Source organism: Hemitrygon akajei, chromosome 6 (assembly GCF_048418815.1).
Source record: "Hemitrygon akajei chromosome 6, sHemAka1.3, whole genome shotgun sequence".
Taxonomy (NCBI): Eukaryota; Metazoa; Chordata; class Chondrichthyes; order Myliobatiformes; family Dasyatidae; genus Hemitrygon; species Hemitrygon akajei.
The window spans coordinates 119,850,126-119,873,604 of NC_133129.1; the positions used below are offsets into that span (position 1 = coordinate 119,850,126).

The 23,479-nt window shown below is 39.8% G+C and overlaps 1 protein-coding gene across 2 annotated transcripts in view; it reads left to right on the forward strand.

Moving 5' to 3' along the window:
• Positions 1-23,479, forward strand: part of pdhx (pyruvate dehydrogenase complex component X) — a 231,935-nt gene that overhangs the window by 124,653 nt on the left and 83,803 nt on the right. For both annotated transcript variants that reach the window (XM_073049131.1, XM_073049130.1), the window contains exon 6: positions 2,303-2,471. In XM_073049131.1, coding sequence (XP_072905232.1) covers positions 2,303-2,471 — 169 coding nt within the window. The remainder of the gene's footprint in view (positions 1-2,302; positions 2,472-23,479) is intronic.

Here is a 23,479-nt window from a genome sequence, read left to right on the forward strand (position 1 = left end):
AATTAAATCAGGACCTTTCCAAAATATTAGGTCCACCTGATGTTTTTTTCCATTGAGATTGATGTTAAATAAGCAATAACTGCACAAGGCTGCTTCACATTGAATGCCTTGTTAGCACAGGAAGGTGAACCCTCCAGGTCTTTTCCTTGATTTTAAACCAATTCTGGTATGAAAATAAAACATCTGAATGGTGAAGATTTTAGCTAACTTTACTATTTCTAACCATTTAAGCAGATCAAGAACACTCGCCAACTGACAAAGTTTTAATATTTAAATGCAAGAAAAAATTTCGAGCCTTATTATTTATATAATAAAAAAATTGTTCTTTCAGCAATATTTTTAATGTCACACTTTTGCTGTAACTGATTTTTATATTGAACTTCTCACACTGCACTTGCGTAGAAAATTTCTGCCTGGGCACCATAGGGAAACTAGTGCATTGGTACTTCTTCAAAACAACATTGAAGTTTAAGGTTTGCAGCTATGTAGTCCAACACATGACCACAGCCAGTCAACGAACTGACTCTACCCTCTTGCCCCAGCTCTCACAGTACCAACAGCCAACTCACACCAAACAATCCCCTCCCTTCCCACCTCCAGCCACCTCATTACTTCCTTCATGCTCTCTCTTATTGATCCCCTCTTCCTTCATTATGATACATTCTCTCTCTTCCCCCCCCCACCCCCCACTCCTTGCACCACTTTTCTTGTTGTAACTCAACATGAATGTTAATGAGATATTCCATCTCAGGCCTTGTTTGCTCAAGGTTAAAGTACAAATGACAGCTGTTAACAATAGAAAATTCTGGATCATCTTTTTAAAGAAAGCTTCATTCATCATATGATGAATGTTATATTTTTAAAGCCAGGTCATACAGGAAATATTTTGTTCATTCTAAATTAAATGTTATGATTTTTTAGAAGAGCAGTGAGGTTTTTCAGCCAAGCAAGTTGGATGATCTCAATTAACCTGCACATTAAACCCTTATCTTGGCTGCTATTAATATGAATAGTTTTAGCACATGGAAGACCATTTAATCTTGATACACTTCACCAAAATCTTCTACTTAAACTGACAATAAGAAGCATATTTTCTTGCCTTAATTGTTTGCACCCTTCTTTAAAGATGCAGTGAACCAGGATTGGCAATACAGGCTTTGGTGTAGCTTACACTGTGTTGGTGCAGTTTAACAGTGCTACCCCCTGCCAGGACTGCAATCTTCTTCAGTAAGCAAGCTGTAGCTCTGCCCTTCCAGTTGAAGCCTGAGTCCATGCTACAGGTACAAAGTCCAAGATACAGTTGCAATTACATTACATCTTCTGCCGTTCTCCATGATTTGATGCAAGCTCATGGTATCCGCAGTGGAGGAATGTTCAAAGTGTTGATAGCTTATTTTTAGAATCAAGTTCAAATTCAAGTTTAATTCTCATTCAACCATACATGAATACCCATGTATACAGCCAAACAGAATAGCTTTACTCTGGTGCCAAGGTACAAAACACAGTACCAGCAGTCATAAGCAGCATGTGCTACATATAACATATATAAGATAGCAAGCACATAAAACACAGCAGTAAAATACAGTCACATTAAAAAAATTGTCCAAGTTCCTGAGTCCATGAATATTACAGCAGTCTGCTGTTGAACACAATGCAGTTTGTCTTTTGCTGAACAAACACTGAGGGCAGCATCTACCCCGGGCGGCTGCAAATGGATAACACCACGGCTCGAGGCCTAGTCCTCGCTATGGCTTTCAAGGTTGAGAATGAGCTTTAAAGGAGTGTGCAATGAGGTTCCATTACAAAATAATGGAAAGCATTTTATTTTGACTTGCAGTTCTCCTAAACCGTTGGAGAAATGGAAAAGTACAGCTTTTATGTAATTACTGTGAAGATTTTATCTAAGTGATAAGCTATGCCAATGTAATCTTCAGTTTTGAAGTATCTTCAACATTTGCAATGAGAGACATAAACAACAAAAAGAACGCTGGGAAGTTTGATCAAAAGCTTTGTCAAAGACTGAGTTTGATAAGCATTTTTAAAGGAGAATAGAGTTAGAAAGATGAGAAGGAATTCCGTTTGTTGTGCTTGGAACTGCCTGAATCACTTTACTGCTTATCTGACCACTTCCACGTTCAGCCTGATAAACACAGCTTTAAGCAACTTACATGAAACCGCTTTGATGCTGAGTATGAGTGGCAGTTGTATTCATCTTTCATAATGGATCTGTGGGCCAGGAGGTATCCATTAGCTTTAAAAATTTGGCTTGCTTTGTATGACATATTATCTTGGTATTTTATAGGGATGCCCTGAATATGTTGAAGCAAAAAGGCAGCGCGTCAGCACAAATGGCAACAGTTGTTGCCCCTGTTCAGCCTCATTTGAAGGCACCTCAACCAGCACCATGTGCCCTTCCATATGATAGACCTTCCACTCCAGCACTCTCCGTCCCAGGACAGCCATTGGCTCCGGTAAGATTTTATGAATCAAATTTGATAGAGTGGGATCAAATATTTTAATAAGTTTGTTATTTAACCGCATGAGATCTTGCTTTGCATTGATACGGAAGATGTAAAAAACCTAGCAAGTGAAATATTTGTACTTGATACTAACCCGGTGGCCAAAGGCAACAATCAAATTATACTAATGATAATATAGATAACTTCATTCACAAATCTGCTATTTTATACAGACTTACAGAGATACTTCCTGGATCATTTGAGGGTATTTTAATGTGCAAAATAGCACTACAGTGTTTTTTAGCATTGCAACAGACACTGAACTACTCATCAAAAATCCATGACTGTTGAGATGAAATTTCTTTGCTGCTCTCTACAATGTATTTCTTTCTCTTTGCCTTTTCCCTTTCCTCTTCCTCTCTTTTTTTATCTTTTACTTTCCCTTCTTTCCCTCTCTTCCTCCCTAATCCTAACAGGAATTCATCTGACATACGTCTTTTAACTAACATTGCAGTTTTAGTATGAAGGAATTGAATACCAGGAACCCACTTCACCTCTGAATGTAGATGACCTTTAATATGACAGATCCCAATGTTTTTCACAAAAGTATGGCCAAATGATATTTGACTCCCATAGAAAATTCATAGGATCGCTTTTAAAAGAAGTAAGCAAAATATAGAAGTACTTACAGATTTTCTTATACTGTAGAAGTGGTCCCTTCAGTCCATTGAGTCTATGCCAGTGCTTTAAACAATCTTTTCAATCCCATTGTCCCACTTATTTCCCTACAACCTATTCCCTTTTGTATACTGAGTATTGATCCTAGGCAATTGAAAACATAGCTACATAATGTCCAGCACTTAAAATCAGCCATGTAAAGACACCAGAGCTGAAGTAGTGCAGATAGCACTCTCAGGGCTGGTGAAAACTACAGAGATAGGTGCAGGCACAGCAGTGAGTATGCTTTAAAACAAGGATGAGAATTTTAAAATCAAGGCATGTTTAACTGAAAACCAGAATAGGTCGGTGAGTGAGATTTTATTCTGTTAGGTTAGGCATTTTGGTTAGATTTTAAATTTATGGAGATGAGAAAACAAAAGCTAACTGGAATGTTTTTAAAAAAGCAAGCCTAAAAATTTCAAAGAAACGACTGAGGAATTAAAGTTGATGAGCTGAGTCAGGAATAGCTTTGGGGATGACTTGTCAATAACAGATATGAGATTGGGAGCTCATTTGCAAGTGACATGCAAGAACAAGGCTGTCATTACCTACTTTAGCCTCAACAGGAACAGAGCTTGTGGTAGAGGAATGGCTATGGTCTTTCCATTATTAGCTGTGTTCTGAGTCTCTGATCATTCTCTATCATTTTTATAAATTGCTTTATACAGATCTTTTTTATAATTCCATATTAGCGTAGATTCTTGAGTAATATTCAATGACAAATAGAAGTTTCAGGCATGACAAAGGAAAATGCAAAAGAAGAGGGAGTTACATTATTGATTAAGAGAACATAATGGTAGTACCTAGGATATACTGGAAGAATTGGCTGTTACGAATGAGGAGCAACTCTGATGGGCAGAAGGGTACCGAATCGCCAGTGCCTGCCCCCCCCCCCCCCTTTTTTGAGAATCGCAAACTCGCTATTATTTCGGGTCTGATACCCAGGAAATGAGAGAGATACACAGCATGTCAGTAATGAGAGAGAGACGCAGGATAACAGAAAAGGCAGTTGTTATTGACAACGCAGGAATACACAAAAGTGGAATGTCTCCTTCTAACAAAAGCAGAACGGAACCACTGATTACTGCTATTGTCTCTTGGAGAAGGAATTGTGTATTGAGTACTGTACTATTCATTGAAACCCCTCAAGGGGCAGCCAGAGTGGTCTGGTTGAGGGATTGCATCATCCCAACCTGATTGACATCTGAGACCCCGTGAGTGGGGATAAAAGTAGGAAAGTAGGGTCTGGGGAACACCCCTCAGACGCGCCAGGAGAGACGCTACGAGACCGGTGGGGGCTTGTGTGTGTGTCCACCCTTGCCTGTCAAGGTGGTGGCTTGTGAGTCCTCCATGGAACTGTCTAGCTAAAGGACGGATACGGATCAAGATCGTAAAAGGAAAGTCGGCAAGTTTTTCTCTCTCTCTCTCTCTCTCTCTCTCTCTCTCTCACACACACACACACACACACACACACACACACACACACACACACACACACACACACACACACACACACACACACACACACACACACACACACACACACACACAATTGCAGCACAGTGATCAACAATGACTGCAGCCTGTATGAACTGAACTGAACTTTATATTTCCATCGGACAATTCATTATCCCCTAGACAACGATAGAGCTTATTTCTTATTGATTATTATTAAACCCGCACTTTTAGGTTTAGTATTGATGATGTATATTATCTGTATATTTGCATTGATATTATTTTTGTGTATTTTTACTAATAAATACTGTTAAAAATAGTATCATAAGACTTCAACGGCTACTCCTATCTTTGCTGGTAAGACACCCAGTTATGGGGTTCGTAACATGGCAAATTAAGCAATATGGGTAGAATTGATTCTTTTTCCCTGTAGATGCGTGAAGGAAACTGAAGCTTAATAAAAAAATTACTTTGAAGTTTGATCACTTAGATGGGGTTACCCAAAAGGTCTTCCAATAGTAAACAGGAATTAGAGGAACAAATATATCAGGATCTTATCTACAGAGGGGTACATGAGCAAAATGGTTATATTAGTGAGGGATTTTAACTTTAACTGTATTGACTGGAATTGCCTTAGTGCAAAGGGCTTAGATAGGGTGGAATTTGTTAAAGTAAGTTCAAGGAAGTTTTTTTGAGGTAACATATACTATACATAGCCCTTCTGTTGACAGGCAGTACTCAACCTTATCTTAGAGAGCAAATTGAGAAAATGGTGGAAGTGTCAGTGAGGGAATACTTGGGAACTGTGATCATATCTCCCTAAGCCTTGCCCCACCATGTACATGTCTAAGAACCTCTCAAACAATGCCTTTGTTTCGGCTTCAACCACTTCCTCTGGCAGATCATTCCATATACTCACCAACCTTTTCATAAAAAGGTTGCTCCTCAGGTCCCTTTTAAATCTTTCCCCTCTCACCCTAAACCTATCCCTCTTTTTGGACTTTTCAACCTGGGGGAAAAGACCACTTATTTATGCCTATCATAATTTTAAACATTTCTGTAAGGTTACCCCTAATCATCCTGCATTCCAAGGGATAAAGACCTTGTCTGGTCAACCTCTCTCTCTAACTCCTGGTATACTGAGCAACATCTTCGTAAATCTTTTCTGCTCTCTTTCCAGTTTAACCGCATCTTTGCTATAGCAAGATAAACTAAACTGTACACAGTACTCCAAGGATTCATGAATCACTTGTAAAACTGCAGCATAATATCCCTTCTCCAATACACCATGTCCTGACTGATAAGGCCAGCATGCTAAATCACCTTTACAACCACCCTGACAACCTGTAACATTGCTTTCAATGACCAAATAACTAGGTCAAGGTAGCTATGCAAAACGATAAAATTGGTCTCTAAGTTCAGGTCTTCAATTGGGAGAAGGCTTATCTAAATAATGCAAGTGGGGACCTGGCAAAAGTAGATTAGAACGAGACTGTTGTGAGTAAAATGACAGTGGATATTTAGGAGTCTCTTTAAAATTAGAAGTTCAAGGCCAGCAAGTTCCAGTAAGCATGAAAGGCTACCTTTGATGTCAAAGCATATTGAACGTTTGATCAGGAGAAAAGGATGTATCTGGCAGGTAGAGACAACTGGAAATGAAGAAGTCTCTTTGGAATTCAAAGTGTGTGAGAGAGAAAGCAATTAGGAGCACCAAAAGGACCATGAAGAACTATAGAACATAAAACAGTACAGGCCCTTTGGCACATGATGTTGCACTGATTTTTTAACCCACTCTAAGTTCAAGCAAACCTTTCCACGCTTCCTCCCCTCACCCCAAAGCCCTTTATTTTTCTTCCATATGCCTATCTAAGAGTTTCTTAAATGCTCCTAATATACCTGACTCTGCCTCCACCCCTAGCAGGGTATTGCACGCACATACACATACCCACATAATCTGTGTAAAGAATTTACACCTGATTTCCCCTCTCTCTTTTTTCCCTTAATCACCTGAAAATTATGCATCCTTGTATTACCCATTTCCGCCCTGGGAAAAAGTCTTTGGCTATCCATTCTATCAATGACTTTTTATCATCTTGCACTCCTCTATCAACCTATTCTCATAAGACAAGCTCACTAATCCAGGCAGCATCCTGTTAAATCTCCTCTGCACTCTCTAAAGCTTCCACATCCTTCCTATAATTCAGCAACTAGAACTAAACACAATACTCCCAGAGTTTTATTGAGACATTACCTTGTGAATCTTGAACTTAATCAACAATAATGATGGCCAACCCTCCATACACCTGCTTAACCACTCTATGGACATGGACCCCAAGAACCCACTGTTTCTCCACACTGCTAAGAATCCTACCATTAACCTTGTATTCTGCCTTCACGTTTGACCTGCCAAAGTGTATCATTTCACACTTCTCCAGATCGAATACCATCTGCACTACTGAGCCCAGTCTGCATCCTGCCAGTCTTCCAATGTAACCTACAACAACCTTTTACATATCCACAGCATCACCAACCTTTATGTTATCTGCACCCTTCCACTTCCTCATCCAAGCCTTTTACGAAAGTCCCAAAGAGCAGGGGTCACAGAACAGATCCCTGCAGAACACTGTTGGTCATTGACCTCCAGGCAGAATGTACTCCATTTACTACCACCCTTTGTGTGGTTTGGGCAAGCCAGTTCAGAATTCATGCATCCAGGTTTCCCTGGATACCATGCCTCCTGACTTTCTGAATAAGCCCACAGTAAGGAACCTTATTGAACACCTTACTAAAATCTGTGTACACTACATCAACTGCTCTATGTTCATCAATTTGCTTTATCATTTTCTCAAAGAATTTGTTACCTTTCTCTCACAAAGACATGCTGACTATCCCTAGTCAGACTATGCTTCTGCAAATGCTTGTAAATTTTGTCTCTAAGAATCCTCTCCAATCCTTGCCTATCACTGATGTAAGGCTCACTAGTCTGTAATTCCAAGTATTATCACTAATAGCTTTCTTGAACAAAGGAATAACATTTTTCATCAATGTTCCCTCTAATTTGTAATGACCAGTGTGTGCAGTGGTCTTGCGCTGTGCAATATTTTGCCCAGTCATGTGCGCACTGAATTTTTAAGTGGAAGTAAATGTGAAGCTATTTTAAGGCTAATGAACTACTAAGTCCAGTTTGTTGTTCATTGTTTAATAGAGATAAAACAACTGTTTGATCATTTTCGCTCTCACTTATCTGCACTCTCACAAAACATACATAGCAGGCCTTTAGTGAGTTATGAAGGATTTTCTCACCGGAACTTTTGCACAACGTCCATATGTAATTTGCTTCTAAATAATGTTTTAAAACGTCAGGTTTCCAAATATCAGTCCACTTCTTCCCACTTGCAAATTCTCCAACAACTTTTGCATCTCAACAATGTACACAGTTAACACCAGTTTCTGTATTGTACATAAATATTTCTCATAGCTGTGCGTCCCTGACCTCGAGCTTTCAGTTTAGCAGTTTCAACTCGTAAACACAAAATACTCTGCAGATGCTGGGGTCAAAGCAACACGTAGGGTCCTGATGAAGGGTCTCGGCCCGAAATGTTGACTGCTGGTTTCCACGGATGCTGCCTGACCTGCTGAGTTCCTCCAGCATGTTGTACATGTAGCAGTTTCTACTGATTTGTTAAGCCATCCAGCTTAAAATGAACTAGCAACTCTTCTGCACTTCACGCCCTTTGCTTCTTCAGAATTCGACATAGTAAATCAAGCATTTCTTCAATAAGAACAGTATAAATAAGCCAGTTTTAAAGTCTGCAGGCCAATCATCATAATCTTTACATTGTCAACACTGTCCGCATCAGAAACCGAAAAAGGAAATGTGATTGTGTACGATTGTAAAATATACTTAACATGCCAACAAGGTAGAGAGTGACAACCTTTTGTGTGCAGTATAAATTCCTTTGTGCGCAAAGGATGTGCGCACATATACACACGCACACCTTAGAAGGAATGTTGTTTGCCACCTTTCAGTCCTCTGGGACTACTACTGTGGCCAGTGAGAATGCAAAGAACATTGCCAAAGATGCAACAATCACTTCCCTCGCTTCCCGTGGTAACCTGGGGTATATCCCCTCCAATCCCAGGACTTAACTATCCTTATGTTTTTCAAAAGTTCCAGCATGTTCTTTTTCGTAACGTCAACATATTCCATCATATTAGCTTATTCTATGCTGTCTTCACATTTGTCAAGGTCCCTCTCACTGGTGAATACTGAAGTAAAGTATTTATTAAGGACCTCCCGATCTCCTCTGACACAAGGCATGTTTATTTCTTGATCTCTGATTGTCAGTCTACTTATCCTCCTTTTCTCCACATACATATATAATCCTACTCACTAAAGCCTTCTCATGTACCCTTCTAGCTCTCATAAGACCATTCTTAAGTTCCTTCCTTGCTACCTTGTAACTCAAGAGCCCTGTCTGTTCCTTGCTTCCTAAAACTTAAGTATACTTATCTCTTCCTCTTGACTAGATGTCGCATACCTCTAGACAACCATGGTTCCTTCACAGTTCCCTGCCTCAATGGGACAAATCTATCCAGAACCCATGCAGGTGCACCCGAAGCAACCTCCACATTTCCATTGTGCATTTCTGTGGGTGCATCTGTTCTCAATTTATACTTCCAAGTTCCTGTCTAATAGCATCATAATTTGCCCTCCCCCAATTAAATACTTCCCAAACCATCTATTCCTATCCCTGTCCAAGGCTAAGGTAAAAGTCAAGGAGTTCCAGTCACAGTCTCTGAAATGTTCATGCACCGAAAGGTGTGTCACCTAGCCAGGTTCGTTGCCTAATACCAAATCCAGCATGGACGCTTATCTATGCATTGTGTCAGAAATCCTTATTGGGCACACCTAACAAATTCTAACCCATCTAAACCTTTTGCTCTAAGGAGGTACACATCAGTTATTAGAAAAGCTGCAGTCACCTATGAAAACAACATTGCTATGTTTTGCACCTTTCCAAAATGTGCTTCCTGATCTGCTGCTATTGGAAGGGCTATAGAATACTCCCAATTAAGTGATTGCTCCCTTCCGTTTCTGGCTTCCACCCACACTTACTTAGTGCCCTTGGCAGGTAAAATTAAAAGAGAATCCTAAGATATTACACAAGTATATCAGGTGCAAGAAGGTAAGACTAGATCCTCTCTGGAACAAAAGTAGTCTATGCGTGAAGGGTTAATAAATTCTCAGTACTGGATGATTTAAACCAAGCTGCTCTGGGAAGCAAAGGTAGAGATAGTTGGGACCCTAAGAGTGTTTTTTTTTGCATTTTTGTTAATCACAAATGACACAGAACAGTGGTGGACACCGAATGTTGTCCCTTTATTTAAGAAGGCCGCAGGGATGAATACAGGCCAATTAGCTTTATATCAGTCATAAAAAAATGATTGGCGAAAATCCTAGGGGATTGGAATTATGTACATTAGAGAGGGGCTGACCAGGGATAGTCAGCATAGCTTTGTATGATGGAAATCCTGCCTCATTAGTTTGAGTTTATTGTAGAGAACAAAGAAGAATGTTGAAGGCATGTTGATTGTCTTCATGGACTTTGGACATGCATTGATGAGGTCTGACATGGTAGGCAGGTCTAGAATGTAAAAGCATGTGGGATCCAAGACAAGTTTAACTAGGTTGGTGATAAGAGGCAGAGGGTAATGATGGAAAATGCTTTTCTGACTGGTTGACTAAGATCAGTGTGTGTGATATTTATTAATGACTTGTATGCGGATGTAGGTAGTATAAAGAGTTAGTTTGTGGATGACAAATTTTTGGTATTGTGAATATGTGAATAGCAAGGAAGGTTGTGTAAGTCTGGAAAGTTGGATAGAGCATCGGCAGATGGAATATAATCTCAGTAAGTGTAAGATGATTGATTTTGAGAAGTCAAGTAGGCTTAGGATATTTACAGTAAATGATAGATCACTAGCAAATGTTGACGAACAGAGGGACCTACAGGTCTAATTCCATAGTTTTCTGAAAGTGGCAAAAACTGAAGAAAGCAGATGGCATGCTTGCTTTCATAGATTGGGGCACAAAATATGAAAGTTGGGACACTATGTTGTAACTTCACAAAACGCTGGTTAGACTGCACTTAAGCATTATGTGCATTTCTGCTTAGCACACTAGAGGAATGATGTGTTTGTGCTGTAGGGAGCGCAAGAGCAGATTCACATCTAGACTTGAGGACTCAGTCATGGGGAAAAGAGTGGATCAGCTGGACTTGTTTTGCCTGGATTGATAGAGGCTGAGGAATGACCTGATAAAGGTGTAGAAAATTATGAGGTTTAAATAGGATAAATCGTTGAAATCTTTCAGAATATTAATAAGAAAGAGCATAGATTTAAATTCAAAGCAGAGTTCAGGAGAAAGTTTTCTACACATAGTGGTTTTTATCTGGAATTCGCTGACTGAGGTGCTGGAATCAGATACAATCGCTGTATAAGAGACATTAAGCAGGTGCATGAATAGGTAAGACAGAAAGGGTAGTTTTAACGTGGGATTAGTGTAGATGGACATAATAGTTTGTGTGGAAATGCTGGTAGAGGGCCTGTATGTGCTGTACAACTCTGACTATGACTCTAAAAGAAGTAATTATTTTCATGTATGTTCTAGGCCTATATGGATTTCAAAACAGGATAAATATTATGTTCATTTACAGTTAGGGTGACAATAATTTACTTTTAAGAAAGAAAATCCATTTAATCCTGCTGGTATATATCCCCAATGAAATCAGTCCTGTAAATATTTGACTCTCTTCCTAGAGAATGTTATTCTTGGAACAGGGCTATATTTTGATTAAATTTCTGTAATTCTCTTAAATAAAAATAATAGTAGACTTTGTAATTACTGAAGCATTATTCTATCTATAGAAATGTAATATATTCATTTTCCTTGGTCATTTCTCTATTCTGTCTATTCCGTGTGTTATGTAAAATTGGTTACTTGATTGTCTATATTTATTTTTAAGGACAGACTTATATTTAAGTAACATGTCTTACACCCTTGAGATGCTCGAGTTAATTTCTTGTACCTAAGTAAATTTTGAGGTTAAACTCTTCTATAATGCAGCAGCATAACAGCCTCTTTGCCCACAGTAATGTGATGAAATTAAACTTTTTTTCCCTAATGATACTTATTGACACAAAAGTAATGGGCAATGTAAGAAGGAGAATGCCTCCAATTCTTAAAGTAAATAATGCCACCTGACTGGAAAAGCAGATTGGGCTAAAAATTAATCTTCCTTCTTCACACACCCCCCTCCCTCCATAAAAACTCCTCCAATTTCAGCATGTCACCAGTTAATAGACTGTATTTCAATGACAGCCTGGATTGCAAACTCAAATTTCAAGTGAGATTTGAACCCACAGCCCTCTGATTCAGAAAAGTGCTGCAGTCAACCAAGTCTAACATCAGTATCAAAGCTGTCATGTCATGGACTCATCAAATCTGTTTTTTTATGCTTAGTTCATACAGTGACATGCAAAAGTTTGGGCACCCCAGTCAAACTTTCTGTAACTGTGAAGAGTTAAGTGAGTAGAAGGTGAACTGATCTCCAAAAGTCATAAAGTTAAAGATGAATCATCCTTTTCAACATTTTAAGCAAGATTAGTGTATTATTTTTGTTTTGTACAATTTTAGAGTGGAAAAAAAGAAAGGAGCACCATGCAAAAGTTTGGGCACCCCAAGAGATTTGAGCTCTTAGATAACTTTTACCAAGGTCTCAGACCTTAATAAGCTTGTTAGGACTATGGCTTGTTGACAGTCATCGTTAGGAAAGGCCAGGTGATGCAAATTTCAAAGTTTTATAAATACCCTGACTCCTCAAATCTTGTCCCAACAATCAGCAGCCATGGGCTCCTCGAAGCAGCTGCCTAGCACTCTGAAAATTAAAATAAATGATGCCCACAAAGCAGGAAAAGGCTATAAGTAGATAGCAAAGCATTTTCAGGTCGCCGCTTCCTCAGTTCGTAATGTAATTAAGAAATGGCAGTTAACAGGAACAGGAGGTCAAGTTGAGGTCTGGAAGACCAAGAAAACTTTCCGAGAGAACTGCTGGTAGGATTGTTAGAAAAGCAAATCAAAACCCCCGTTTGACTGCAAAAGACCTTCAGGAAGATTTAGCAGACTCTGGAGTGGTGGTGCACTGTTCTACTGTGCAGCGACACCTGCACAAATATGACCTTCATGGAAGAGTCATCAGAAGAAAAGCTTTCCTGCGTCCTCACCACAAAATTCAGCATCAGAAGTTTGCATAGGAACATCTAAATAAGCCTGATGCATTTTGGAAGCAAGTCCTGTGGACTGATGAAGTTAAAATAGAGCTTTTTGGCCGCAATGAGCAAAGGTATGTTTGGAGAAAAAAGGGTGCACAATTTCACAAAAAGAACACCTCTCCAACTGTTAAGCATGGGGGTGGATCGATCATGCTTTGGGCTTGTGTTGCAGCCAGTGGCACAGGGAACGTTTCACTGGTAGAGGGAAGAATGAATTCAATGAAATAGCAGCAAATTCTGGAATCAAACCACACTGTCTGTAAAAAAAGCTGAAGATGAAAAAGAGAATGGCTTCTACAATAGGATAATGATCCTAAACACACCTCAAAATCCACAATGGACTACCTCAAGAGGTGCAAGCTGAAGGTTTTGCCATGGCTGTCACAGTCCCCTGACCTAAACATCATTGAAAATCTGTGGATAGACCTCAAAAGAGCAGTGCATGCAAGACAGCCCAAGAATCTCACAGAACTAGAAGCCTTTTGCAAAGAAGAATGGGTGAAAATCCCCCAAACAAGAATTGAAAGACTCTTAGCTGGCTACAGAAAGCATTTACAAGCTGTGATACTTGCCAAAGGGGGTGTTACTAAGTACTGACCATGCAGGGTGCCCAAACTTTTGCTTCGAGCCCTTTTCCTTTTTTGTTATTTTGAAACTGTAAAAGGAAATGAAAAAGTAATCTTGCTTAAAGTATTAAAGAAATGTGTCATCTTTAACTTTATGCCTTTTGGAAATCAGGTCATCTTTTACACACTTAGCTATTCACAGTAACAGAAAGTTTGACCAGGGGTGCCCAAACTTTTGCATGCTCACTGTATATTACCTCTATATGCTATCATTATCAGCATTATATTCAAAGATGAAAATATTTACCGTAGATGTCGGATTATAAGCCGCTACTTTTTTCCCACGCTTTGAACAGCTTTGAACACTGCAGCCTTTACTACGGTGCGGCTAATGCATGGTTTTTTTTTCATGCCGCCAAAAACATTTTGCCTCGTAACAGTAGACCAATAAAATTGATGAGTAGTTCACAGAGGTCCAATGAAATTGTACGATAAATCAAGCGCACTTTCACAATTAAATTATTGTAAATCAGTCATTTGTACTCACCCTCATCAACATGGAAAACACTCGAAGAAAAGCATTGTGCTGCCTTTATGGCAGTTATTTAGTTTATAATATTTTCGCTTAGTAATTCATTTGTTAGTATTTTCTAATTAAAGTTAAAAGTGTTAAGTATATTTGTTTTCTGTACATCCCGGGATACTATGACATCACATCCGGTTTCGCCGCGTCTTGTGGGAAATACCGGTTTGCGATAAACGGGAAGGTGGGGGCGAGCACATTAGCCGAGCGCATTAGACCCGAGCACATTAGCCGAGCGCATTAGACCCGAGCACATTAGCCGAGCGCATTAGACCCGAGCGAAAACGCTGCTTTTAAGTTAAAGGCGATCAATAACTTTTCCTGGTAGGCTGCAGTATATATTTTTTTTACCAGTCGTTAGGAGATATTGGAATGTTGTTCGTGCACTGTTCAGTAAAAAAGTATACGCAGCGTAATTTATGTGTTACCGATACGTATGTATATTTAAAAGTAGCCGTGTTAGAGGCACGGTTCGAAAAAAAGCATTTGCAATATGTATTTGTTTATGTTACCATACAGATTTAATTAAAAGTTAAAAAATCCTCACGTGTAATATCTTTCTGTGTAAATATCTCATATTACAACGTGGGACACCTGCGGCCTAAAATCCGGTGCGGCTTGTACAAGTACAAAATTGATTTTCTTTCTAAAATTAGAGCCAGCGGCTTTTAATCAGGTGCGCTCTGTAGTGCGAAATCTACGGTAAAAGAAACAATGTTAATAATTCTGTATGATATTGGTTTAAACTTGGTGTAATTCATGTATTTCAATCAAGGCAGTGATCAGGAAGATTTGTCTGGACCATTGAAATCTCCTCATGGTGTATAAATTGGGAGACAGAAATGAGAAAATAGTTAATAACTTGGCACATTTTCCTAAATCTCTGTGTGTTACAAATTCTCCACTATGTGGAAGTGTGCATTGAACCTGTTAGCAGATATCCTTTGCATGGGCTAGCTGGGAAAATTAAATTTTGCATGAGACTGAGAGTTCATGTGCAATTGAAAAGACTTTGCATTAGGTCTTTTTTATGTTAGTGTGTGATGTGCACGAAACACCCAGTAGAAAAAAGCTAATTACTTTGTAGAACTAAGTGTCAATCATGCTTCGTTGTTAGTTTTTCAAAAAAAATTCTCCATTGTGTACAAATATTGCAACTACAATAGAATATCTAAAAAATAAAAACACAAAATGCTGGCAGAACTCAGCAGGCCAGACAGCATCTATGGGAGGAGGTAGTGACAATGTTTCGGGCCGAAACCCTTCATCAGGAGTGAAGTAACATGGGATGGTCGGGGGAGGGATGAAGTAGAGGGCTGGGAAGTGATAGGCTGAAGGGAAATGGGCTAGGGGGAAGGTGGAGAATTATGGGAAATAAAAGAGAAAGAAGGGTAGGGCTGGGGGGAGATTATAGTGAGGGGGGGGGGAAAGAGAGAGAAAGAGAACCAGACTAAAATTATAGATAGGGATGGGGTAAGGGGGGGGGGGCAGGGGTATCAACGGAGGTCTGTGAGTTGAATGTTCATGCCGGCAGGTAGGAGGCTACCTAGGCGGGAGATAAGGTATTGAACATTCAACTCACAGACCTCCGTTGATACCCCTGCCCCATCCCTATCTATAATTTTAGTCTGGTTCTCTTTCTCTCTCTTGTTCCCCCCTCACTATAATCTCCCCCCAGCCCTACCCTTCTTTCTCTTTTATTTCCCATAATTCTCCACCTTCCCCCTAGCCCATTTCCCTTCAGCCTATCACTTCCCAGCTCTCTACTTCATCCCTCCCCCCACTTCTTATCCCCCCTCGACCATCCCATGTTACTTCACACCTGATGAAGAGTTTCGGCCCGAAACATCATCACTACCACCTCCCATAGATGCTGTCTGGCCTGCTGAATTCTGCCAGCATTTTGTGTTTTTATTTATTTCCAGCATCTGCAGATTCACTCATGTTGCAATAGAATATCTAAGCCTGTTTCTTCAACCTGATATGGACGGTGTAATGCAAAATTTGATTGTCTAATAAAAGAAGAATAATGATCTGGTGGTTAGGGGAAGTTCCTCTTGAAAGGTTATAACTCAAAATCAGGAACAGGAAAAAGGAAGATCTAGTGGTTTTTGGCCATCAAACAGCTAACTTTGAAGGAATGAGGAAGGAATTGACTGTAGTGAGAGAGAAAGAAACTAGGAAGTAATCAAGTGCTGTTGAAAGATGAGAATTATTCCTGAATTATATAAATTCAATCAGGCATTGCAAGAATGTATAAGGTTACCATTAATTGAAAAGGAGCAAAGTAGAAAGTAACATGGAGAAAATGGGAAAGTAATGAAGACAATGAAAACCTAAACAGTTGATGCAGCGAGGGCAGGAGACCCAAAGATAGTGAAATAACATTATTAATCTATTGTGGATTGTTGCAGAAACAAGATGACTGATGGAACAGTGGCTGTTCTATTTAGGAGACTGAAATGCAGGGAACAAAAACTATTCATAACAAAAATTATATTTTGAGGTAGCTAATAGGTGACAATTATAAAAGTGCAGTCCGATTGAAGTTTTATATAGCTGCGGCATAACTTCCTTATTCTGGTACTCAGTACCCCTACCAATGAAGGCAAGCATGCCATACAGCTTCCTTATTTCTTACTTACTTGTATAGCCACTCTCAGTGAACTATTGACCAGGACCCCAAGATCCCTCAGTATCTCAATGCTATTAAGGGGTGTACCATTAACTGAATACTTTCTCCTTTCATTTGACCTCCCAAAATTCAACACCTCACACTTGCCCAGATTAAACTCCATCTGCCACAAATTTGCCCATATCTGTAGCTAATTTATATCCTGCTGTATTCTTTGATAGTTTCTGTACTGAACACAGCTTCAGTAATCTTGGTGTCATCCACAACCTTGCTCCTCCACCCATCTGCATTTTCATCCAGATCTTTGATGTACAGTGGATTCCAGTTAATCGGGACATATCGTGACCAGTGTGTTTTGATCCAGTTAACCAGCTGTCCCAATTATCCAAAGTTTCATGGAAATTCTTTCAGGCCCCGCTTAATGCTGAGTGAGGATGTGCTCCTCGGAGGTGGATCATTAAGTAAATCAGTGCTATGTGGGGTCATAATAACACTACATAAATGGTGGGTATTGGCCATCAAACAGCTAACTTTGAAGGAATGAGGAAGGAATTGACTGTAGTGAGAGAGAAAGAAACTAGGAAGTAATCAAGTGCTGTTGAAAGATGAGAATTATTCCTGAATTATATAAATTCAATCAGGCATTACAAGAATGTATAAGGTTACCATTAATTGAAAAGGAGCAAAGTAAAAAGTAACATGGAGAAAATGGGAAAGTAATGAAGACAATGAAAACCTAAACAGTTGATGCAGCGAGGGCAGGAGATCCAAAGATAGTGAAATAACATTATTAATCTATTGTGGATTGTTACAGAAGCAAGCTGACTGATGGAACAGTGGCTGTTCTATTTAGGAGACTGAAATGCAGGGAACAAAAATTATTCAATATACAGAATCCTGATTAGACCATAGTTGGAGTATTGTGTGTAGTTCTGAACACCATACTATTGACCTTGCAGGGAATGTAGTGAAGCTTATTGATTAGTTTTGAGAGGATGATAGTATTGAATCCCGAGCTGTAGTCGATAAAGTGTATCCTGATGTTTGCACCTTTGCTGTTTAGATGTTCCAGGGTTGTGTGAAGAGCTAGTGAGATAGCATCTACCATGGACCTGTTGATATGTTTCAGCACCATCCTCTCAAAACACTTCATCACTGTTCATGCAAGTGCTAATGGATGAGTCACTGAGGGAAGTTACCACATTTTCCTTTGACACTGATATAATTGAAGCCTGCTTGAAGCAGGTGGGTATCACAGATTGCCGAAGCGAGAGGTTAAAGATCTCGGGATACTGTAGCCGGTTGGTAAGTGCAAGTTTTTAGTACTCGTCCAGGTACCCCATCTGGGCTAGATGCTTTCTGTGGGTTCACTTTCCTAAAGGATATACTCACGTCAGCCTCAGAGACTGAAATCACAGGATCATTGGGGGCTGTGGGAGTTTGTGATGGTTCCTCCATGTTTTGACAGTCAAAGTGACCATAGAAGGCATTGAGTTCATCTAGAAGCTAAGCCCTCTTGTGGCCTACATTTCTTGATTTCACTTTGTAAGAAGTGTAAGTGTAAGAAGTATTCAAGCCCTGCCTCAACTATCAGGCATCCATCATTGATTTAAGTTTGGTCTGGAACTGCCACTTTGCCCATCTGATGTCTTTCCAGAGATTGTGCCTGGACCTCTTGTAACTTATATGGTCGCCAAACATGAATGCCTCTGATTTGGCCCTCAGCAGATTATGGATCTCATGGTTCAACCAGGGCTTCTGGTTGACTCTGAAAATTATTGTGAGGACACACTCGGCTACAACTGTTTTTATAAAGTATATGACAACCATGGTGTATTCATTCAGATCCATAGATGAGTCCTTGAACATGGCCCAGTCCACTGACTCAAAGTAATCCCCCAGCCACTCCTCTGCCTCCCACAACCACCTCTTTGTTGCCCTAATCTCTGGAACCGTATTCTTAGCCCTCTGCCTGTATGCAGGTAGGAGACAGACAGCCAACTGATCAGATTTCCCATACTGTGGTCTGGGTATGGAACAGTAGCCATTCCTTGTCTTAGTAGTGGTCTAGTGTGATTGGGACCTTTGGTGCTACGGGTTATTTGATGATGATAATTGGGCAGGGGTTTCTTCATACAAGCCTGATTGAAATCCCTGACTATGATATGATTGGGTTGAACTGTTTCTTATTTTGTGAATATTGTACAGATATTGCACAGAACTGTTTGGGCACCTTTGGAACATTTGATGCCAGTTTAGCAGAGTATTATCTGAAGAATATTATACTGGTCATGGAATATGTGTAGAAAAGCAATCCAATAGTGTGCAGAACAGAGGAATTAAACTATAACTTGAGTTTTGTCCATAAGAATGGGGAATTTTGGAATCTAATTAGTGTTTAAAATAAAGGTAGAGAATATCCTCTGATAGGGATATATTACAGTATGGCATAATCTCATAACAAAACAAAATCAATTAAAAGACCGTATCATAAAGGATTGAATTTGGAGATGGAAAAGATGGCCATTGGTGGAGATGACAAGGAATGGATAAGTTATAGGATGAGACTAAAAAGCATTGCAATCAAAGGCTGTAGAGAGTTTTTTGAGAACACAGATATATGGTATAACAGAGAATGAGTTGAGAAGTTAGAGACTTGACATTATGAATTACAAATGTCAATGAGTAGCAAAAATATATACACACAACAGTGGAAGGAGGGTAAAGCAAATTTCTTAAGAGATGGAACAAAGCTAATATGGTTTGATGGAACAAGGACCCCAGAGTTGATAGGTAATAGATATCAAGTATAACCTTCCATGGTTTGGTTTAGCCTCTGTAGCAATTATTTGAAATGACTAAAAGAAACCTGTATATTGTCAAAGTTTAGAATACAGTGTAATATTTGAGAACCTATTAGTTTTTTTGAGATTTGTTTCTTGGGTGGTTCAACTCATCATTACTATTTATGAAAATTATATTTTCATAAATATATTATACTTTCTCCTTTCATTTGACCTCCCAAAATTCAACACCTCACACTTGCCCAGATTAAACTCCATCTGCCACAAATTTGCCCATATCTGTAACTAATTTATATCCTGCTGTATTCTTTGATAGTTTCTATATTGAACACAGCTCCAGTAATCTTGGTGTCATCCACAACCTTGCTCCTCCACCCATCTGCATTTTCATCCAGATCTTTGATGTACAGTGGATTCCAGTTAATCGGGACATGTCGCGACCAGTGTGTTTTGATCCAATTAACCAGCTGTCCCAATTATCCAAAGTTTCATGGAAATTCTTTCAGGCCCCGCTTAATGCTGAGTGAGGATGTGCTCCTTGGAGGTGGAGCATTAAGTAAATCAGTGCTATGTGGGGTCATAATAACACTACATAAATGGACATCTGTGCCTGATTTAAAAAAAATTCAAACCCAAGATATATGATATTATTTTATATATACACAGTAATTCATGCACATCTGTGGAGCAGCAACACATGGCAGCAGGGGCGGAGGGAAGCAGGTGGTGGTTACATCTTAGAAGAGGGATCAGGCTGTGGGTTCTCCTCTCACTTTGGCTTCTTCTTCAAGTAGGCGTTGAGACTTGATTGTCTTTTCTTATGTTTCCTCTCATGATGCAGTTCTCGGTAGCAGGAAATCATGTCGAGAACAGCTCTCTTTGCCTGATTGCTTCACTCCCAGTCAGGGTCATTATTGATGAACTGGTCCATGATTTGTGTGATCGTACTGCTGCCAGTGCTGAGGAATTTTGTTGTGAGGTTTCTTGCTGGTGTTTCCTCTTCTCCATTCATGCCCTCAGATTCGCCCAGGATGCGTTGCTCTGCCGATTCTCAAAGCTCTTCATTATTAAGGCTCTCACCATGAGAATGCAATAACTCTTCAACATCCCTATCATTAACATCCTCACACCATATTACGTGCAGTTTCGCATTCATGCTGATGCTTTTCTTAGGCAACTTAGATGTACTACCCTTATTGGAAGTTGCAGGCTGTTTTCCAGGCATTATGGATGAAAAAAATGGAATAAATTGGTGAGGGAGCCGGGGAGGCAGAGCATGAACTATGAGGGGTGATTGATAAGTTCGTGGCCTAAGGTAGTCAGTTTTAGGAAACCTAGCATATTTACTTTTCAACATAGTCCCCTCCCACCTGTACACACTTAGTCCAGCAGTCGTGGAGCATACGGATCCCTTCTTTGTAGAAGTGGTCCACATCAGGGGTAATTGATAAGTTCGTGGCCTAAGGTAGAAGGAGATGAGTTATTAACTTCAAACTTTCTGCATTTTCACTCAGAGTTGAACTGCACGTGCATGTAATAAGAGTGTCTTGGACTCTCCAGGTGGTCCACAGCAGGGGTGATTGATAAGTTTGTGGCTTAAGGTAGAAGGAGGTGAGTTATACAGCTGTTGTTACGTGCATGTGCAGTTCAACTCTTTGAGTGAAAATGCAGAAAGTTTAAAGTTAATAACTCATCTCCTTCTACATTAGGCCACGAACTTATCAATCACCCCATGCCATGGACCACTTCTGGAGGACCAAGACACAGACTTCTACAAAAAAGGGATCCCATATGCTCCACAACCGCTGGACTAAGTGTGTAAATGTAGGAAAATAAATATGCCAGGTTTTCTAAAATGACTCCTACCTTGGGCCACAAACTTATCAATCACCCCTCGACAAGCTAACAGAATCAGAATTAGGTTTGACATCACCGGAGTATATTGTGAAATTTGTTAACTTTGCAGAAGCAGTACAAAGCAATATATGACAAATATAGGGGGAAAAAAGTTAATTACAGTGTGTATGTGTATATAGACAGTGCAAAATAGGAAATAAAAGAAAAAGTAGTGAGGTAGTGTTCATGGGTTCAATGTCCATTCAGAAATCGAATGGCAGAGAAGAAGCTGTTACTGAATCATTGAGTGTGTGCCATTAGGCTTCTGTACCTCCTTCCTGATGGTAACAATGAGCATGTCCTGGGTAGTGGGGGTTTTTGATGATGGAAGCCACTTTGCTGAGGCACCGCTTCTCGAAGATGTCTGAGATACTACTGAGGCTAATATCCATGATGGAGCTGACTAATTTTGTAACTCTCTGTAGTTTCCTTCAATCTTGTGCAGTAGCCCCCCACCCATACCTGATGGTGATGCAGCCTGCATGAAACATCTGTCGATATTTTCAAGTGTTTTAGGTGACAAACCAAATTTCCTCAAACTTCTGATGAAATACAGCTACTGTCTTGCCTTTATTATAGCTGCATTGATACGTTGGGACCACGTTGGAGCCTCAGAGATATTGATACCCAGGAACTTGAAATTGCTGATTCTCTCCACTTCTGATCCCTCTGTGAGGATTAGTTTGTTGTCTCTCGTTTTACCCTTTCTGAAGTCCACAATCAGCTCTTTGGTCTTACTGACGTTGAGTGCAAGGTTCTTGCTGTGACACCACTCAGTTAGCTGGTGTATCTCGCTCCTGTATGCCCTCTCATCACCATCTGAGATTCTGCCAACAGATGAATTACAGAACAAATTAGAATACTAACTATGTTACTACAGTACCATAAAACTGTAGTTTCTAATAGTTATCAATGGAGGAATTCATTTGCACGAGTGAATCTGCAGATGCTGGAAATAAATTCATTCGCACTTATGCTGCAGTGCCCATTTGATTGACTGTGAACAAACTCGGCACAGGCAACTAGTGGACTGGCTTCATACAATTGTATCCTCCAAATCTTCCTTTTCATTGTAACATTCAAGATGATTGTTGATACCTTCAAATTCTTCATAGTTCTTAACTTTTTGAAGTAGTGACAAAAAAATCACTGGTTTTTGAACACAGCCACACACAACTGCTGCTATTTAAAAACTGTTCGCTCTAAGCATAGTGTAGTGATTAGCAGCCACACACACAGGGCACCCAACGAACTTTAGTTAGAAACTTCGGCAACAGCCTTCTGCCCCATTTAAGTGGTGTAACAAAATGGAATCGCAGCTATTTTCAATTAGCTTTGTTCTTCACAAATTATCCCAAATAAGCAGCTGCTCCAATTACCAATGGCCATATTAATGGGAATCCACTGAATATCATAACCAGAAGAGGTCCCAGCACCACTCATTGTGAGTCATCACTGGTCATGGACCTCCAGCCAGAATACGAGCCTTCTACTCCTATTCTGAGTTCTTTGGACAATCCAGTTCTGAATATAAACTTGCAATTCACCTTGATCCCAAGCATCTTTATCTTCTGAATCAATCTACCATGAAGGGTTTTATCAAATACCTGTGATAACGTCCACTGCCATACCCTGTAAAAGCTCCTTTGTCATCTCCTCAAGTAGTTTGATCGTGTTTCTAAGGCGTGGCTTGCCCTGTGCAAAGGCATGTGGACTGTCCCTATGCAAGCCATGTCTTTCCAAATGTGCATAAATACTATTCCTCAGTAACCACTTCAGTAGTTTCCCTACCACTGACATGAGGCTCACTGACATAAAATTACCTAGTTTATTTTCCATTTCCTTCCTTGATCAATGGTGCAACATCTTCTGCCCTCCAGTCTTTTGTGACCTTGCTTATTGCTAGTGAGGACACAAAGATCTTGGTCAAAGTCCCAGCAATCTCCTTATTTTCAATTTTCTGAGATGTATGCCATCTAGCCCTTGGATTCCACCACCTTAATGTTCTTCAAAAGAACAAGCACTAT